Raw genomic sequence first — 19,297 nt, 5'->3', positions numbered from 1 at the left:
GCAGGTCATGAATATGCTTAAAACCATGAATATGCCGGTAAGTTGCCTATTTTTACGAGAAGATCAGCTAAGTGATCTCCTCTTTCCTTACCTGTAGGGGTTCAGGGTGCACACAGTCACTGCCGGGAAAAACAATTTGTTTGAATTGACATTTACGGAGATGCTCACTGGGTAACTGAAATATTGTCCAAAGAGAAGTCCAAACTGCCAGTACATAAGTCCAAAGGTGACCAGGAACAAGACGAGCCAGAATGCAGTTTTCATGCGGTTGTTCCGGGAACACACCAGTCGGATGGCGCCATGAATGGTTGTATTGTTGCAGAAGAACTCGAACATTTCCCGATATGAGGAATAGAACTCAATGAGTCCTTCCTTATCTGTTTTCTCCTCGAATGACATCCTGGAAAACAAAAACAAAGAATTAAAAGTTGGAAAATGAGTAAAATACCAATATATGAAGCAAAAAACATTTGGGCAAATCAGGGAGACACTGTAGTCCTATCCAAGGACCCATCAGGGACCACACTATTTCTGCTAGAAAAGCCCATGTTTGAGTAGAGTTTTGGTAAACCACCCGGTGCTCTATACATGTATACAGTATATCTGTTCATCTGGGAAAGCTGTTTACCACAAGGTTGACTGACAGTACAGCTCCTGCAGGGATTGTCATTCAGCTGTACTTGACAACTTTTATGGATTACCTTCATTGGAAGGTCATGTGCAGAGGAACGCATTTTCCCCAAAGCCACACCTGTTTTCAGCTCTGTCTCCTTTATGGCACTTCCTTGCCCACTACAATTCCTCCTAAATGTGCACTCAGTGACTCAGATGACAGGTCTCCATCTTATACTTTCTAAAAGTGCTGCTTTTTGGGAGGTCTCAGCAGCACCAGAAGACTTGCAAACTCTTCTGGGAGTCACAGGTATCTCCCTTTTTTCCTGGAGTGTTTCTGGACATTCTAGAAGAGTTGAGAAAAAGTTAAATTTTTCTAGATCCTTAAATGGCCAACTGGCTTAGTTTTGCAGGTAGCAAAAGAAAAAAGCACGATGCACTCACCAATCTTCAACGTAGCAAATTTTATTGAGTCTTCACAATTAAAACTTCATGGCCGGGGGAGAAGAAAAGGAGCTCGTGCGAGCAGGGGAGACGACGGCCGTTTCGCGCGGTCCTTGCGCTTCAGCGGGTCTACATGGCTTAGTTTTGCAACCAGGTGCAGGAGTTCAGGACAGTGGGGTCGAGGCTTTATCTCTCTAAAGGAAGTGGTTTTTTTTTTCGTCTCTCTGACAGAAGCGGGATGGGTCTTTGTCTCTACAGAAAGTGGGGCAAGGCTTTATTTCTCTAAACGAAATGGGGAGGGGCAGTCTGTCTACAGGAAGTGAGGAAAGGTCTTTGTCTCTCAAAAGGAAGTGGTGCCAGATCTTGTCTTACTACAGGAGGTGGTGCATGATCTTGTCTTACTACAGGAGGTGGTGCCAGATCTTGTCTTACTACAGGAGGTGGGGCAGGATCTTGTCTTACTCCGGGAGGTGGTGCAGGATCTTGTCTTACTCCAGTAGGTGGGGCAAGATCTTGTCTTACTCCAGGAGGTGGTGCCGGATCTTGTCTTACTCCAGGAGGTGGGGCAGGATCTTGTCTTACTCCAGGAGGTGGTGCCGGATCTTGTCTTACTACAGGAGGAGGCGTAGGATCTTGTATTACTCCAGGACGTGGGGTCAGATCTTGTTTACTCCAGGAAGTGGTGCCGGATCTTGTCTTACTACAGGAGGTGGGCCAGATCTTGTCTTACTCCAGGAGGTGGGACAGGATCTTGTCTTACTACAGGAGGTGGGGCCGGATCTTGTCTTACTCCAGGACGTGGGGTCAGATCTTGTTTACTCCAGGAAGTGGTGCCGGATCTTGGCGTACTACAGGAGGTTGGGCAGGATCTTGTCTTACTCCAGGAGGTGGGGCCGGATCTTGTCTTACTACAGGAGGTGGGGCAGGATCTTGTCTTACTACAGGAGGTGGGGCCGGATCTTGTCTTACTGCAGGAGGTGGGTCCGGATGGGCAACACGGTGGCTTAGTGGTTAGCACAGCAGCCTTGCAGCGCTGGGGTCCTGGGTTCTAATCCTACCTTGGACAACATCTGCAAAGAGTTTGTATGTTCTCTCCGTGTTTGCGTGGGTTTCCTCCGGGCACTCCGGTTTCCTCCCACATTCCAAAGACATACTGATAGGGAATTTAGATTGTGAGCCCCATCGGGGACAGCGATGATAATGTGTGCAAACTGTAAAGCGCTGCGTAATATGTTAGCGCTATATAAAAATAAAGATTATTATTATTATTATTATCTTGTCTAACTTCAGGAGGTGAGACCGGATCTTGTTATACTACGGGAGGTGAGGCCGGATCTTGTATTTCTTCTGGAGGTGGAGCCGGATCTTGTCTTATTACAGGAGGTGGGGGCCGGATCTTGTTATATTACAGGAGGTGGGGCCGGATCTTGTCTTACTAAAGGAGGTGGGGCTGGATCTTGTCTTACTACAGGAGTTGGGGCCGGATCTTGTCTTACTACAGGAGTTGGGGCCGGATCTTGTTATACTATAGGAGGAGGGGGCAGATCTTGTTATACTATAGGAGGAGGGGGCAGATCTTGTTTTACTACAGGAGGTGGGGCCGGATCTTGTTATATTACAGGAGGTGGGGCCGGATCTTGTCTTACTAAAGGAGTTGGGGCCGGATCTTGTTATACTATAGGAGGTGGGGCCGGATCTTATTATATTACAGGAGGTGGGGCTGGATCTTGTCTTACTAAAGGAGGTGGCCAACTGGGCCGGATCTTGTCTCTCCTGCCTGTCCAACAGCATACATGCATAACAGAATTTCAGGCTTTTGTTTCAGAGCAGGGTAGGTAGAAGGGAGTTCCAACTTCTATAGTGTTGGAATAATGCAGATTAAGAGGTATTGCTCATTCAAAGACAATGGACAATGGATGTCAAGTTACAGAGGCTGAGAATTGGGACAGTTCTTGGACAGATTAGACTCATAGGTACACCAAAAGCAGTTCTACCTTGCTGTGGTTGATGAGGGCAACAAAACTCTGCTTTTCTAGAGGTTTTAGGTGAAAGAATACGTTCATCTTAAATAGCAGCAGAAGTATTTGTCACTAGAATAGGATGTAGGACAACATTTTCCACGTGTTGAAAGGTGGAATCTGCTAGATCACAGTAAGTGGACGGGCAGGTTATTACTGATGAATCATCCAGAATTAACAGCGTGTTCCCAGCGCAACGTCAGACAGAGCATATCATTACTTTATTTATAGAGATAATATCAGCAGTGGCTGGAGACGTCCGTCAGGCAGCTCAGGTCCCGGATAGACAATGGACACATGAATATGTTCAGATTAGTTCTCTGGTGTATTGTCAGGTCCAGAGGTGACACTTCAAGCTCCCGAGCTGTAATGCAATATCTGATAAATAGCCATCACCTATCATGTCCCATATTACAATATGTCCCATCTGTCCCACCTCTGGCTCCAACAGGGCTCAATCACCACCAGAATGAATAGGTGACTGCGCATGCCGTTCAGTTCTATGGGAGTTCTAAAAATTTTAGTGCATGCTCCTTTGGATATCATTTCGATAAAAATGTCCAATGTGCAAATACCCACCAGGATGAGGATGCAATTATATTCTTTGCTCCCCTAATACTTTGCCTCTGGTAAAATGCCATATAATTGCAATTGATCCAAGCATTCTAGCTGCTTAGACATCATGTCAAGGGTATCATAGAGACAGTTCCACTGCTATGACCTATAATAACCCCTCTATATTTTCTCCAAATAATAGACACCATGCTGGAAGAGTTGTCCAGGCTTTAGATGAAAGTCTGCTGTCACTCTATGTGAATCCTGACAGCATGTGGTACACACACTGTCAGGATTCTCCTGTACTGCTGGTGTGAGAGGGCAGTCACGTAAGCAATTTGCTTCACATACCGTATAGAAGTGCTCGTCCTCTGTCAGTGCGCCTCTACTGAGAGAAGACGAGCAGTTCTAATCGGCTCGTGACTGCCTGCTCGCATTGGTAACACTGGAGAATCCTGACAGTGCGCACTCTGCATGCTGTCAGGAATCAGAAGTCAGATCGAATGCCTGCTGACTATCACCCCAAGTCTGGACAACCAATTAAATACTATTCACCATAGCCTCTTTATTAAGAATAAACGTTAAAAAAGCATAAAAAGAAATAAAAATACTCCACAACACATCTGCAGCATCATACTTGTAGGTTGCAGAATCCGTCTGCCACAAAATAAGGTCTTGATTCAGGCAGCGATCACTGTACCTCCCCACAGCTGACCCAAAATTGTTTTGAACTTGTATTCCTGAGAACAACGCCAACCATCGAACACGATCTGAAAATCGTGGGGTCCAATTATCAGTATTTACAAGAATTCTGGCATAAAAGTTTGATAAGTTGCAAAATCGTTGCACAATTCATAGTTGTGCAATCATTTTGCAACTTTTTGAGTTTTTACGCCAGTCATTTGAAGCTCCAACTTTTTTTTTACTTATAGGGGTATGGCCGAGCACGGCCACCACCCTCATCATCATCGTCTAAGTGCCAGAAAAGACACCGGAAATGTTCTCCACTCCCTGACTACAGTACGTTTCTTGCTCGGCAGCTGAAAGATGCCCCATATTCCTTAAGAGGTGCGCATCTTTTAATGAATTTGGTCCATTTTATTCCAACGCACTCTTCATCAAGGTTGGTGTACAGAATGCCATTCCGGAGAAATCGGGCCCCATATTTATTAGGCCGTTGTGGTCGGGAAAGTCAGTGTTGCAGTTGACTTATATCGTGGTCAGATCACAATTTGGGATGTGATTTTCTCAGATGAACTGATATGAGTAATGACTCTGTACAGATCTCAAGATATGAGTAAGATGGATGTTCACAGTTACTTTCTGCTACATGTTTCCTGAAGCAAGTTTTGAAGTACCTGTCAACTACCTGTTCTCATCCTGAACGGTGGCCATCATTGCCGTCACACATTGTACCCAATCTAGTATGTTCCAGCTCCTCTCTCCTTAGTCACCTCCAGGGCATTTTCATCAAACTTTTCTGCATTTTTTTCTTAGGATCAGAACCCAAACACAATAACTGTATCTCTAATTGAAACAATTGTATGATAATCTTACAAAAAAGTATAGTAAAAATTAAAACTACAGAAAACATTTTACGTAAAAAATATCGTAGTATACTGATGGCATCCTATGGCACAACCTAGAAACTGAGAAACATGGCAAAAGTATTTTTTTCTTAGGGCGTCAGTATGAGGAATCATAAAGGGCACAATTGTACAACCATGTATTTAGACCTCACTATTTTCTCGATGAAAGATCAGAGCCCCTTGTGTTTCCCAGGAATCACCTTACCTTCTGACCTGAGCACTGAGCTGTCATTCAAGCCTCAGAAGAAAGAAGTAATTGTGCCCAGAATGACGTCTCTATGGATCTTCAGTCCCCTTTGATGCAATTTAAAGTTATAGAATACCTAACACCCAACTAGGGGTTTCAAAGTTAATAGGGGGTGTCCTCCCGCCCTATGGTCTTCACTTCTCTTTGTTGGACAAAACATCTTCAGAATTTACTAAAATGGATAAGAGGAGGTATTCAGAGTTTTGGTCCAATGGTTATGGACTAGAAACGTGGCCACTGGACCAGGGTTCTGCAAATCATTTTGCTCAACTCTATGAAGTATATGTGCAGCCCACTGACTTCAAAGAAAACTGTGTAATACTTGATTGACACTGATTGGACGGTACATTAGAATTAAACACTTTGATTTTTTGCTTTTTTGTTCATGCAGCCTTGACCCCACTTTTATTTTTTTAGGGCCACATAATCAACATTTTGAGGAGACTGCTGAAAGACAGAATAGGTCAACCCGCATTGTCTCCTCTAGCAAAAATGTTAGGTTGTCTAATAGCTACAACAGTAACTTTACAGCACTGCGACATACCGCCGGTTCAACCAGTACGGCTGCACCAGGGCCCAGAGGCTCCAGGGGGCCCCTGCAGACAGGGCCAGTGTTAGGGGCAGGCAGCTGCCTAGGGGCCCCAAGCTAGCAGCACATCACACAGCCGCTATGGGACCCCTGTGAGGCATTGGGACCCGCCTGCCGCCAGCGCTGACTCCCCCACCGCATTGAACTATACCGGCATCTGCCGGTACAGTTCAAAGCAATGATGGAGAAGAGAACGTCAGCTGACGCTCCCTCTCCAGTCATTCCCCGCTCTGCCTCTGACACTGCAACTGTGCGATGACGTCATCGCGTACTCGCTGTGTGCCAAGCAGTGCAGCCGCTGAGACAGGAGCAGGGAGAAGGCATGAGAAGAGGTGAGGAGTGTGCTTTTTTTTTTTTAACTATAACAGTGAGTACTGGACTGTGGGGCCATTCTAAGGGCGGGATGGGAGCTGTGTTATATACTACGTGGACTGTGTTATAATATACTACGCAGGCTGTGCTATATACTACGGGGGCTGTGTTATATACTACGTGGCTGTGCTATATACTACTTGGCTGTGCTATTTACTACACGGGCTGTGTTATATACTTCGTGGGCTGTGCTATATACTACGCGGGCTATGCTATATACTATGTGGGCTGTGCTATATACTTCGTGGGCTGTTATATACTACGTGGGCTGTGCTGTATACTACGCTGGCTGTGCTGTATACTATGCGTGCTGTGCTGTATACTACGCAGGCTGTGCTGTATACTATGTGGGCTGTGCTATATATGATGAGGGCTGTGCTATATACTGTGTGGGCTGTGATATATACTGTGCGGGCTGTGCTGTATACTACGCGGGCTGTGCTATATACTATGCGGGCTGTGTTGTATACTATGCGGGCTGTGTTGTATACTATGAGGGCTGTGCTGTATACTATGAGGGCTGTGCTGTGTACTATGAGGCTGTGCTGTATACTATGCAGGCTGTGTTATATACTATGTGGGCTGTGCTATATACTATGTGGGCTGTGCTATATACTATGCGGGCTGTGTTATAAACTATGCGGGCTGTGTTATATACTATGGGAGTATATTATATTCTATGGGTGAGGCTGTGTTATATACTATGTGGCTGTGTTATATACTATGGTGGGTACATCATACATTATATTCTATGGGGGAGGCTGTGTTATAGACTATGGGGGTACATTATATTCTATGGGGAGGCTGTGTTATATACTATGGAGGGCTACATTATATACTATGGGGAGGTGGGCTGTATTATATTCTATGGGGGGCTACATTATATTCTATGGAGGGCTGTATTAGATTTTATGAGGGAGGATTGCATCATACTCTTTGATGGGGTTACATTATATTTGATGGGGAGGTGGGCTGTATTCTATTCTATTCGGGGCTACATTATATTCTATGGTGGGCTGTATTATATTTATATCCTATGAGGGGTGATTGCATCATACTCTATGAGGGGGCTACATTATACTATATGAGGGGGCTGCATTATATTCTATGGGGGGTTACATTATACTCTGTGGGGTGGTTACATTATACTTTATTGGGTGGCTGCATTATACTATATGTGGGCTGCATTATACTGTATTGAGGACAATGGGGAATACATTATACTATATGAAGAACTATGGGGTGCATTATACTATGGGAAGTGAATTGTACTACATGGATGACTATGGCGGTGCATTATACTATATGGAGCATTAAGAAGAGTGTATTATATTATGTGGAGGACAATAGGAAGTGTATAATACTATATGGAGACTATGAACCCCATCAACCCAACAGACTGATGTCGGTAGTCAGGATCTGTGTGTAGCCTTGTGGAAATAAGTTGGTGCCAATCAGTAAACACGGTGACAGTCAATAATTCTTTGATTTCTTTTGAATATTTCCGGGATATTTTACTCTTGCAACAGGTTTCACACTCGGCGTATGGATGATTGAAATGCTCTGTTGACTATTCCCGTCCCGAGACAATATGCAGCATGTTGACAAGTAGATTATACGCAACGTTCAATTCTCTACCTTGTGATATCACATTACCGTTTTTTTAGAGGTGTATTTATTATACTCACTTATATAGCACCATGAATTCCACAGCGCTTTATAGACATCATCACTGTCCCCATTGGGGCTCACAATCTATATTCACTATCAGTATGTCTTTGGCGTGTGGGAAGAAAATGGAGAACCCAGAGAAAACTCCTTGTAATGTTACTACTCAAACTTGACCCTGTTATCTGTCGGCACACAAAAGCCCCATTCCCATAGACTACTAATAGAGATGAGTGATATCCAAGAAGTATCGTTACTCCTTGCGGAGATTGGCATACTAAGCATGCCGAGATGAGGAGACTTAAAGCCTCAATGCTCTTCCGGGATATATGCAAATTGTCTCTTCAGAGAGGAAGAGGACTAAAACTCCAGTGCCACCTATTGGAAGTAGCAATCCTAAAAGTCAATGTCAACCCTTTAACGAGCTTTGTCACATGACTTAGGATAAAACCCAAACCAGAATCTCATTTTGCAGACACTGTGTTTTGGGGTACTGCCCCTCATCAGTGCAAAGTGGAGATCGGGTTTGCCTGAGTGAGAGGCGTCTGACTGATATCCAAGAAGTATCGTTTCTCCTTGCGGAGAGTGACATGCTAAGCAAACCAAGATGAGGAGACTTAAAGCCGCAATGCTCCTCTGGGAAATATGCAAATTGTCTCTTTAGAGAGGAAGAGGACTAGAGATGAGCAAATGTTTTCAAGTTCAAATTCGCCGATTTTGCCAATTTTTTCCCAAAAATTTGCTTTGTGGCAAATAAATTCACGTCAATTTCAATAAAGGAAGAAGAGACAAAAAGGACCCCGCTGACCATAAGAGCTTACACTCTACAAGAGAGAGAGAGGATCCTGCTGACCATAAGAGCTTACACTTTACAGGAGAGAGAGAGGACCCCACTGACCATAAGAGCTTACACTCTACAGGAGAGAGAGAGGGGACCTGCTGACCATAAGAGCTTACACTCTACAGGAGAGAGAGGACCCCACTGACCATAAGAGCTTACACTGTACAGGAGAGAAAGAGGACCCCGCTGACCACAAGAGCTTACACTCTACAGGAGAGAAAGAGGACCCCGCTGACCACAAGAGCTTACACTCTACAGGAGAGAAAGAGGACCTCACTGACCATAAGAGCTTACACTCTACAGGAGAGAGAGGACCCCACTGACCATAAGAGCTTACATTGTACAGGAGAGAAAGAGGACCCCCTGACCATAAGAGCTTACACTCTACAGGAGAGAAAGAGGACCTCACTGACCATAAGAGCTTACACTCTACAGGAGAGAGAGAACCCCACTGACCATAAGAGCTTACACTGTACAGGAGAGAAAGAGGACCCCGCTGACCATAAAAGCTTACACTCTACAGGAGAAAGAGGACCCCGCTGACCATAAGAGCTTACACTGTACAGGAGAGAAAGAGGACCCCGCTGACCATAAGAGCTTACACTCTACAGGAGAGAGCGGACCCCACTGACCATAAGAGCTTACACTGTACAGGAGAGAAAGAGGACCCCGCTGACCATAAGAGCTTACACTCTACAGGAGAGAAAGAGGACCTCACTGACCATAAGAGCTTACACTCTACAGGAGAGAGAGAGAGGAACCCACTGTCCATAAGAGCTTACAATCTACAGGAGAGAGAGGACCCCACTGACCACAAGAGCTTACACTCTACAGGAGAGAGAGGACCCCACTGACCATAGGAGCTTACACTCTACAGGAGAGAGATGACCTCACTGACCATAAGAGCTTACACTCTACAGGAGAGAGAGGACCCCACTGACCACAAGAGCTTACACTCTACAGGAGAGAGAGAGGACCTCACTGACCATAACAGCTTACACTCTACAGGAGAGAGAGGACCCTACTGACCATAAGAGCTTACACTCTACAGGAGAGAGATGACCTCACTGACCATAAGAGCTTACACTCTACAGGAGAGAGAGGACCCCACTGACCATAAGAGCTTACACTGTACAGGAGAGAAAGAGGACCCCGCTGACCACAAGAGCTTACACTCTACAGGAGAGAAAGAGGACCTCACTGACCATAAGAGCTTACACTCTACAGGAGAGAGAGGACCCCACTGACCATAAGAGCTTACACTGTACAGGAGAGAAAGAGGACCCCCCTGACCATAAGAGCTTACACTCTACAGGAGAGAAAGAGGACCCCGCTGACCATAAGAGCTTACACTCTACAGGAGAGAAAGAGGACCCCCCTGACCATAAGAGCTTACACTGTACAGGAGAGAGAGAGGACCCCGCTGACCATAAGAGCTTACACTCTACAGGAGAGAAAGAGGACCCCGCTGACCATAAGAGTTTACACTCTACAGGAGAGAGAGGACCCCTCTGACCATAAGAGCTTACACTCTACAGGAGAGAGAGGACCCCGCTGACCATAAGAGCTTACACTCTACAGGAGAGAGAGAGGACCCCACTGACCATAAGAGCTTACACTCTACAGGAGATAGAAGTTTACCCACTATCTCTGGAGATGGATAACTACTCTGACAAACTGTGCTCCACTAGAGAGCGCTGATCTATGATAGCCCAGAGGTATGATAATGATAATCCATAAGCTGACACCGCTTCAGGACACTATGGGGAGGCTGTGCGGCCATGTTAAATTACGTTATCCCACTGTGGGAAATGGTGCCAGGCATATTTTTTTGTGAACCACAAATCGAATCTCAAAATGTTCAAAATCACGTGAAACCTCGAAATTCAGGAAGTCCAACTCAAATCTGATCCTCTGCAAATCAATTTGTTCATCTCTAACCACTATTATTAATATTGCAAGGTAGGTGGGGTGCTTTTTCAGATTTTGCACAGGATCCTAGGAGTCACGTCTGTACTGAAGTGTCCTAAATTTTGCAAATGGTGTACAGAAGCCAACACAATCTTTCCAGCTCACTAATCCAGAACTCTAAATTACACAGTTGTAGCTTTATCTTATGAAGCGATCTTACAAATATTCCTTTGTTGCCCAATTTTCCCATAAAGTATTGACCAGGCCTCCAGGGCTTGTCGTAAAGGGTCATAAATGGTCCTGGCACAATGACTGGAAGTTTACAAGTGAATTTGCAGATCTAGTTCACGGAGTTGACCAGGAGCTGAATCATCTTTATAATTCTTGGAGTAGAAATGTTCATTCAAAACCCAACATCGATCTAAACGTATTGTTCAAAATCACCGACAACGGATCTGCGATTTTCCAAAACTAGCACCACTCTTGTCTATGTTTTTTGCCTGTTATTGCAGCTCAGCTCCAGTCACTTCAACTGAGCGCCTTTGGACGTTTGACCCCTTAAATGCCACAAAATGCCACCCGTTAAATGCCACAAAATGCCACCCTTTAGATGCCAGAGTTCAGTAGCATATATCAGGCACTGAAGTTCACAAGTTTAAAAAGATTAACAAAATGTTATAAATTATAAAAAAAAGTTTAAAATTTTAACAAAACGTTATAAAATATAAAAAAAGTTTAAAAAAACAGCAAAAACCTTTATTCTATTCTTCGACAACATTGCTTTATTTTGTGAAAACCAAAAAAAAAGAAAAAGTATATTACAGTTCACGCTGTCATGTCTATAACTACTTGAACTACAAAATGATATTTGGCCCAAATGATGAACATTTAAAAAAAAAAAAAATTAAAAATAATGTCAGAATTACAGTTTTTAGGTCACCTAAAAAATAGAAAGAAAACTTATCAGTCACATGGAAAAATAATACAGTTTTGTCTCCAGGTATATGGCGACAAAAAGATAATATTTTTAAAGTAGTAAAAATATATATATAAATTTGGTAAGGCCGTAATTGTACTGACCCATTTTTGAATTGACCGTGTGTATGTGTTTTTTTGAATTTTCCCAAAACAAAAAGAAATTAATAATTACCATGTACATGTACAGCACAATGGTGCCATTAAAAAAATAAAACTAATGCCAAGCAAATATAAGCCCTCATTACAGATACATTCATCGGAAAAGATAAAAGTTCAGGCTTTTGGGATACAAAGATTAAAAAGAAAAAAAAGAAAAATATTGTCAGATCTCAAAAGCCCACATTAGTAGTAAGGGGTTAAACTATAGAACTTCAGAAATTTAGGGTGATAACAGGTGATTTTATAACAAGGTCCAATGTAGAAATCCTAGTTCATTCTATTAAGGCATTTTGAGTTAATGGAGAAAGGACCTTGTTTTAGACCGCTATCAATTTGCCGTAGATGAGAACAGTTACAAAGAGCATAACTGTCCATAAAATTGTATCATATATAGTATTTTTCTGACTATAAGATGCATTTTTTCCCCAGGAAAATGGGAGAGTGTATTATAGTCTGGATGTACTTACCATGAATCTCATCCAAGGCTGATGCGCGGCAGTTTCGCAGATGCTCGGTGGTGCGGGGGCTCCACTAACATTTTGTGAAATCCCAGAGCCCCCACACATCCATCCCAGGGTGATGCGTGGCAGTTTTGGTGATGTTTGGTGGTGTTGGGGCTCCGCCAACATTTTGCAAAAGTCCGGAGGCCCCACACTTCCATTGCTGTAATGCGTTGATCTCTAGGAAAATGGCCGCCGGAGGCTGCGCATGTGTAGTTTGAGATCTTGGGAGGTGAGATCTTGGCACCAAGATCTCGTCTCCTGAGATCTCATTCTGAGCAGTAAGCTGAATAATTTGGACTGTAAGGCGGACCCTCATTTGACGCTTTAATTTTCTTTCCCTATTTTTCTTCTGAAAATTTGGGGTGCGTCTTATGGTCCGAAAAATACGTTAACTACACATTTCAGTGTGGTTGAGAAACTTAGTGATATCAGTTCCTGTCTTAGTATGGTTGCACATACAGGTGTGTGAAAAAATGTTTGTCCCCTTTCTGATTTCCTATTTTTTTGCATGTTTGTCACACTTAAATGTTTCAGGTCACCAAACAAATGTAAATATTAGACAAAGATAACACAACTAACCACAAAATGCAGTTTTTAAGTGAAGGTTTTTATTAAGGGAAAAAGAAATCCAAACCTACAAGGCCATGGGTGAAAAAGTGATTGCCCCTAAACTTAATAACTGGTTGGACCATCCTCTTTCACACTCTTTCACACTTCCGTCGTTTGGCATCCGTCGCAATCCGTCGTTTTTTGCCCATAGACTTGTATTAGCGACGGATTGCGACGGATGGCCACACGTCGCGTCCATCGTGCGACGGATCAGTCGGGTTTTGGTGAACCATCGTCACAAAAAAAGTTTAAGTGAATGTTTTTTTGTCCGTCGCGTCTGCCATTTTCGACCGCGCATGTGCGGCCGAAACTACGCCCCCTCCTCCCCGGACTGCAGAATGGGCAGCGGATGCGTCGAAAAACTGCATCCGCTGCCCACGTCGTGCAAAACTTTCACAACGTCCGTCGGTACGTCGGCCCCACGCATTGCGACGGACCCGTACCGACGCAAGTGTGAAAGAGGCCTTAGCAGCAACAACTGCAATCAAGCGTTTACAATAACTGACAATGAGTCTTTTACAATGCTCGGAAGGAATGTTGACCACTCCTCTTTGTAGAATTGTTATAAGTGAGCCACATTGGAGGGTTTCCAAGCATGAACCGCCTTTTTAAGGTCATGTACCAGCATCTCAATCAGATTAATGTCAGGACTTTGACTAGGCCACTCCAAAGTCTTAATTTTGTTTTTCTTAAGCCATTCAAAGGTGGACTTGCTCGTGTATTTTGGATCATTGTCCTGCTGCATAACCCTAACCCAAGTGCGCTTCAGATTGAGGTCACGAACAGATGGCCGGACATTCTCCTTCAGGATTTTATGGTAGACAGCAGAATGCATGGTTCCATTTACTACAGCAAGTCTTCAAGATCCTGACACAGCAAAACAGACCATCACACTACCACCACCATATTTTACTGTTTGTATGATGTTCCTTTTCTGAAATGCTGTGTTTGTTCTACGCCAGATATAATGGGACATACACTTTACAAAAGTGCAACATTTGTCTTATTAGTCCACAGAGTATTCTCCCCAAAGTCTTGGGGATCATCAATATGTTTTCTGGCAAAACTGAGATGAGCCTTTATGTTCTTATTGCTCAGCAGTGGTTTTCATCTTGAAACTCTTCCATGCAGGCCATTTTTGCCCAGTTTCTTTCATATGATGGAGTCATTAAAATTGACCTTAATTGAGGCAGGTAAGGCCTCCAGTTCTTTGGATATTGCTTTGGGTTCTTTTGTGACCTCTTGGATGAGTCAGCTCTGCGCTCTTGTGATAATTTTGGTCAGTCAATCACTCCTGGGAAGTTTCACCACTGTTTCATGTGTTTGCCATTGTGAAAAATGGCTCTCACTGTGTTCTGCTGTAGTCTCAAAGCTTTAGAAATGGCTTTATAAACATTTCCAGACTTATACATCTCAATTGCTTTGTTTCTCATTTTGTCTAGAATGTCTTTGTATCACTGTTTGTCTAGCTGTTGAGGATCTTTTGGTCTGCTTCACTTTGTCAAGCAGGTCCTATTTAAGTTAGTTCTTGATTAAGAACAGGTGTGGCAGTAATCAGGTCTGGGTGTGGCTAGGGAAGTTGAGCCCAGGTTCCTAAAGATGTCATAAACCACAGTTAACTTACACCATGTTCCAAATTATTATGCAAATTACATTTTTCTTGGATTTTCCTAAATGATTGGTGCAAATGACAGTCATTCTAATAAAAGTCATCACCCGTTAGATTATACATCGAATTTTATTGAAGAAACCTCCCGATGATAACAGTAACAGTATAATCTCCAAAATGAATAAAAACTCACAATGCACAGTTCCAAATTATTAGGCACAGTAGAATTTCTAAACATTTGATCTTGTTTTAAAGAACTGAAAATGCTCATTTGTGGAATTTGCAGCATTAGGAGGTCACACTCACTGAACAAAAAAGCTATTTAACGCCAAAACCTCCTAACAGGCCAAGTTACATGTTAACATAGGACCCTTCTTTGATACCAGCTTCACAATTCTTGCATCCATGAAACTTGAGTTTTTGGAGAATTTCTGCTTGTATTTCTTTGCATGAAGTCAGAATAGCCTCCCAGAGCCGCTGTTTTGATGTGAACTGCCTCCCACCCTCATAGATCTTTTGCTTGATCATACTCCAAAGGTTCTCTATAGGGTTGAGGTCAGGTGAAGATGGTGGCCACACCATGAGTTCATCTCCTTTTATGCCCATAGCAGCCAATGACTCAGATTCTTTGCAGCATGAGATGGGGCATTGTCAGCATAAAGATGATTTTGCTCCTGAAGGCACGTTTCTGCTTTTTAGATCATGGAAGAAAGTTGTCAGTCAGAAACTCTATTTACTTTGCAGAGGTCATTTTCACACCTTCAGGAACCTTAAAGCGTCCTACCAGCTGTTTCCCCATGATTCTGGCCCAAAACATGACTCTTCCACCTCCTTGCTGTTGTCGCAGCCTTGTTGTGACATGGTGGCCATCCACCAACCATCCACTACTCCATCCATCTGGACCATCCAGGGTTGCTCGACACTCATCAGTAAACAAGACTGTTTGAAAATTAGTCTTCATGTATGTCTGGGCCCACTGCAACCGTTTCTGCTTGTGAACACTGTTCAGGGGTGGCCGAATAGTAGGTTTATGCACCACAGCAAGCCTTTGAAGAATCCTACACCTTGATGTTTTGAGGGACTCCAGAGGCATCAACAGCTTCAAATAACTGTTTGCTGCTTTGTAATGGCATTTTGGCAGCTGCTTTCTTAATCCAATGAATTTGTCTGTCAGAAACCTTTCTCATTATGCCTTTATCTGCATGAACTCTGTGCTCTGTTTCAGTCACAAAACTCTTCACAGTATGATGATCACTCTTAAGTTTTCATGAAATATCTAATATTTTCATACCTTGTCCAAGCCATTGCACTATTTAACGCTTTTCAGCAGCAGAGAGATCCTTTTTATTTCTCATATTGCTTAAAACCTGAGGCCTGCTTAATAATGTGGAACATAATTTTTAAGTAGTTTTCCTTTAATTAGAATCACCTGGAAAACTAATTATCACATGTGTTTAAGATTGATTTCAGTGATCCATTGAGCCCTGAGACACAATACCATCCACGAGTTTATTTGAAAAACAAAACAATTAAATCTTTATGACACTTAAATCCAATTTGCAGAATAATTTGGAACCCAGTGTATGTCAGTTAATTTATGTTTTAGGGGGGGGGGGCAATCACTTTTTCACAGAGGGTCCTGAAGGATTGGATTTCTTTTTCCCTTAATAAGGCCTTCATTTCAAAACTCCAGTTGTGTTTACTTGTGTTTTCTTTGTCTAATATTTACATTTGTTTGCTGATCAGAAACATTTAGGTGTGGCAAACATGCAAAATAATAGTAAATCAGGAAGGGGGCAAACACTTTATCATATAACTGTAGATTGTAGCCTTCCAACTCTCTCTCAACAACAAATGTCAATGGCAAGAGGGATTAGGAATGTTGGATTGCAATTTGCTTTTGTCTTTTTTTCTCGCATATGATAAACCTTAGCCAGATAGCTGCAGCAAATTTACCTCTCTTGGGAGCTCCGAGAAAGAGCTGTTTCTTGACAGTTAATTTGTCTCCACGGTTGGGTTGTTCAGAGGATGTAGTACTAATAATCAGAAGTTATAGGTAACTGAGGGGTTGAATTAGATCCCATGGCCATCCCTTATTTTTTTAAACACACCTAATCATAATAACATTACTATATTGATAATAATAATAATAATAATAATAATAATAATAAACACAATTCCTGTAAGCCATGCCAGAGGTTAAAATGTTTTAATTTAAGTCTATCCGGAGTCTCTTTACCCTCTTAACAACCCATGGCATAAGTTTAGAGTATGTAATGGGTGACTTTTTAATAATTCATCCTTATTACACAGTCTATCTCCAAACGTAAATGTAATTAAATCCAATCCCAGCAGTTTATCGCCTAAAAACCTCAGGATGCCACCATTTTGATGTCTGAATCAGGACCTTGTAGGATATATGTCTGGTAGGCACAATACACTACAGTGTCTTACATGGGTAATTAAGCGCATACAGGTTACAAAGTAGGACAAAAATGGAAAAAAGTTAAAGATATGAAAAAAATAAAAAAAACACAAAAACTCTTAGTTTTTTCAAAACAATGCTCATTATGTATTGTCGTGTCTGTAACAACCTGAACTGTAGCATGGTATTTGGTCTCTATGATAAACATCTTTAAAAAAAAAAACCAGTGCCTGAATTGAAGTTTTTACGTAACTCATCAGCTAAAGTATTGTCATGGTCTAATGTCCTCATTGATTATAATGATTTTGTATTCTGTTTTACTGCACTTCATGGGCCTCCTTATAAATCTAAAATAGCAAAGTGCAAAGACTGGTAATATATCATGTATATCTAATGTATACAGAATGCACCGCGGCTCAGTCCACATTGGATTTCTAGGTGACATATTGGATCTCACATAATCAGCCATTGGAAAATACTAAACCTAAAGTTGTAAGCTGATAATAATACAGCAGCGTTATAGGTGGAGCAGCAAACGTCAATCACATAAATGTAAATGTCTCTGGAGGTTCTCAGAACTGCAGATAGGTGACAAAACATAGTGGGTGTAGCAGGGAAGTTTTATTGACTTCCTATAGGTAATTCCTTTCAAATAGCATAGCAGACTGAAAGAGCTGACAACAGAGAACAATAGATTATAAATTGTACAGCAAATAGAATGAACACAATTCTAGGTATAGTGTTCCTTTAAATCACTATATGATAATTATCAGGCCTTTTACACGTCTCTTTCACCCTTCCACTATCCAGTCGTTCTGGTTTCACCTCGTTGCTCAAGCGTACAAAAATTCCTTCTCTAGTGTAATAGAAAATGCACGCTGATCCATTAAGAGATATGTACATATTCTGAATATGTGCTGTCACTTTGCCAGGCGTCAGGAGGGGCAAATCATTTGGAAAAAGCACAATGTTTTAGTATTGCACAACGTGACAGCTCCAATAGCCTTTAGTGTTAGGCAATAACCTGTAAATGTAATTCTTTGAGGACTTATATTTTTTTTTAGTGTTATGCAAAACAAGGGGAAAACACTTATCATTAAAGTTGAGGGGGTGGTTTAGACCCCATGGCCAACCCTTATTTTTTTAAATCTATTATTCCAAAAGAAATATAGGAAGCACCAATAAAAAAGTGCAGGTACAAGACAGAGTCCACACTACAGTATATTAAATATTAAATGGCAACAGTCCCATTTCATTAACGTGAAATATAGTATTAATTGCATGTGTACATAAATCTATCTACCTATATATCCATACTTTAGTATTCTTCATAAATATAAGTCAGTGATAACTTTTTGTTATGTGTTTTCGTAAAATAAATGTAATATCCCTTCTTCCCCACTAAAGCTATCGTGCTCTTTGTTTCCCAGCTTTTCAGGCCTCCTGAATGCAAATTTTACATCCTCAAAGAGCAACATATACCCTCAATGCTATAGTATTACAATTCAGAAGTCTAGAAAAGATGGGTGAAAACTCAGTAGGAACTGTAATAGTAGTCACGTTGGTTGTCAGATACAGATCTAACCAAGATATGGCTTTCGCCTTGACCTTAGGAGACCACTCAGGGTATTCTTTAGGTATAGTCTAGGTACATTTATATGAGACGTCACAAACCTGAGTCTGTGTGCTCTGGATAATGCAGGAGGTGAGGACTTACTTTACATCAGGGCTTTTTCAGTTTTTTTCTTAAGTTGTCGGACCAATGTCCTGGTTTTCTTTGGTGTTTTCTCTCCAGCTTCTTCCCCACTGAATGCACCTTGCAGTCTCTCCAGCTCCCCCCTCACCTGTTGGCTGTCTCGCTCTCTTACTCCCGTCCCCTCCCATACAGTTCACCTGGACCAGGTAGAGCTTGATCTGGTTTTTTTCCAGTTGTATCTGGCAGTCTGGTACCTGTGTACCTCCCCAGTCCCTCCCTCCTGCTGCTTACCTGAGAACACAGCTTGGCTCACATCCTTTAACAATGGTATTGAAGCTTCCATATTTTGTCAGATGTAGTAGATCTCATAGCGGAAAACCCACTGTCAGATTATCTGCTTATTAGTGAACTCTGAGTTACTTCAGAAAGTTGTTCATTCAGGATCCTCATCTATTTTTCAAGACAAGAAATA

General features: G+C 42.3%; 1 protein-coding gene across 2 annotated transcripts in view; it reads right to left on the bottom strand.

Annotated features, from left to right (window-relative positions):
• The window catches only part of SCNN1A (sodium channel epithelial 1 subunit alpha), a 111,374-nt gene extending 92,329 nt beyond the window's left edge, over positions 1–19,045 (bottom strand). Inside the window, exons 1-2 of one of the 2 annotated variants that reach the window (XM_069754096.1) lie at positions 18,847–19,045; positions 92–400 (exon numbers count right to left, since the gene is read on the bottom strand). In XM_069754096.1, the coding sequence (XP_069610197.1) occupies positions 92–399 (308 nt within the window). In that variant the 5' untranslated portion in view covers position 400; positions 18,847–19,045. Of the gene's footprint in view, positions 1–91; positions 401–18,803 lie in introns of both variants that reach the window. The other variant, XM_069754097.1, reaches the window with a different exon arrangement.
• Between the last annotated feature and the right edge of the window lie 252 nt (positions 19,046–19,297).

The sequence above is a fragment of the Ranitomeya imitator genome, chromosome 2 (genome assembly GCF_032444005.1).
Source record: "Ranitomeya imitator isolate aRanImi1 chromosome 2, aRanImi1.pri, whole genome shotgun sequence".
NCBI lineage: Eukaryota > Metazoa > Chordata > Amphibia > Anura > Dendrobatidae > Ranitomeya > Ranitomeya imitator.
This window is presented reverse-complemented; position numbering and strand designations above follow the sequence as displayed.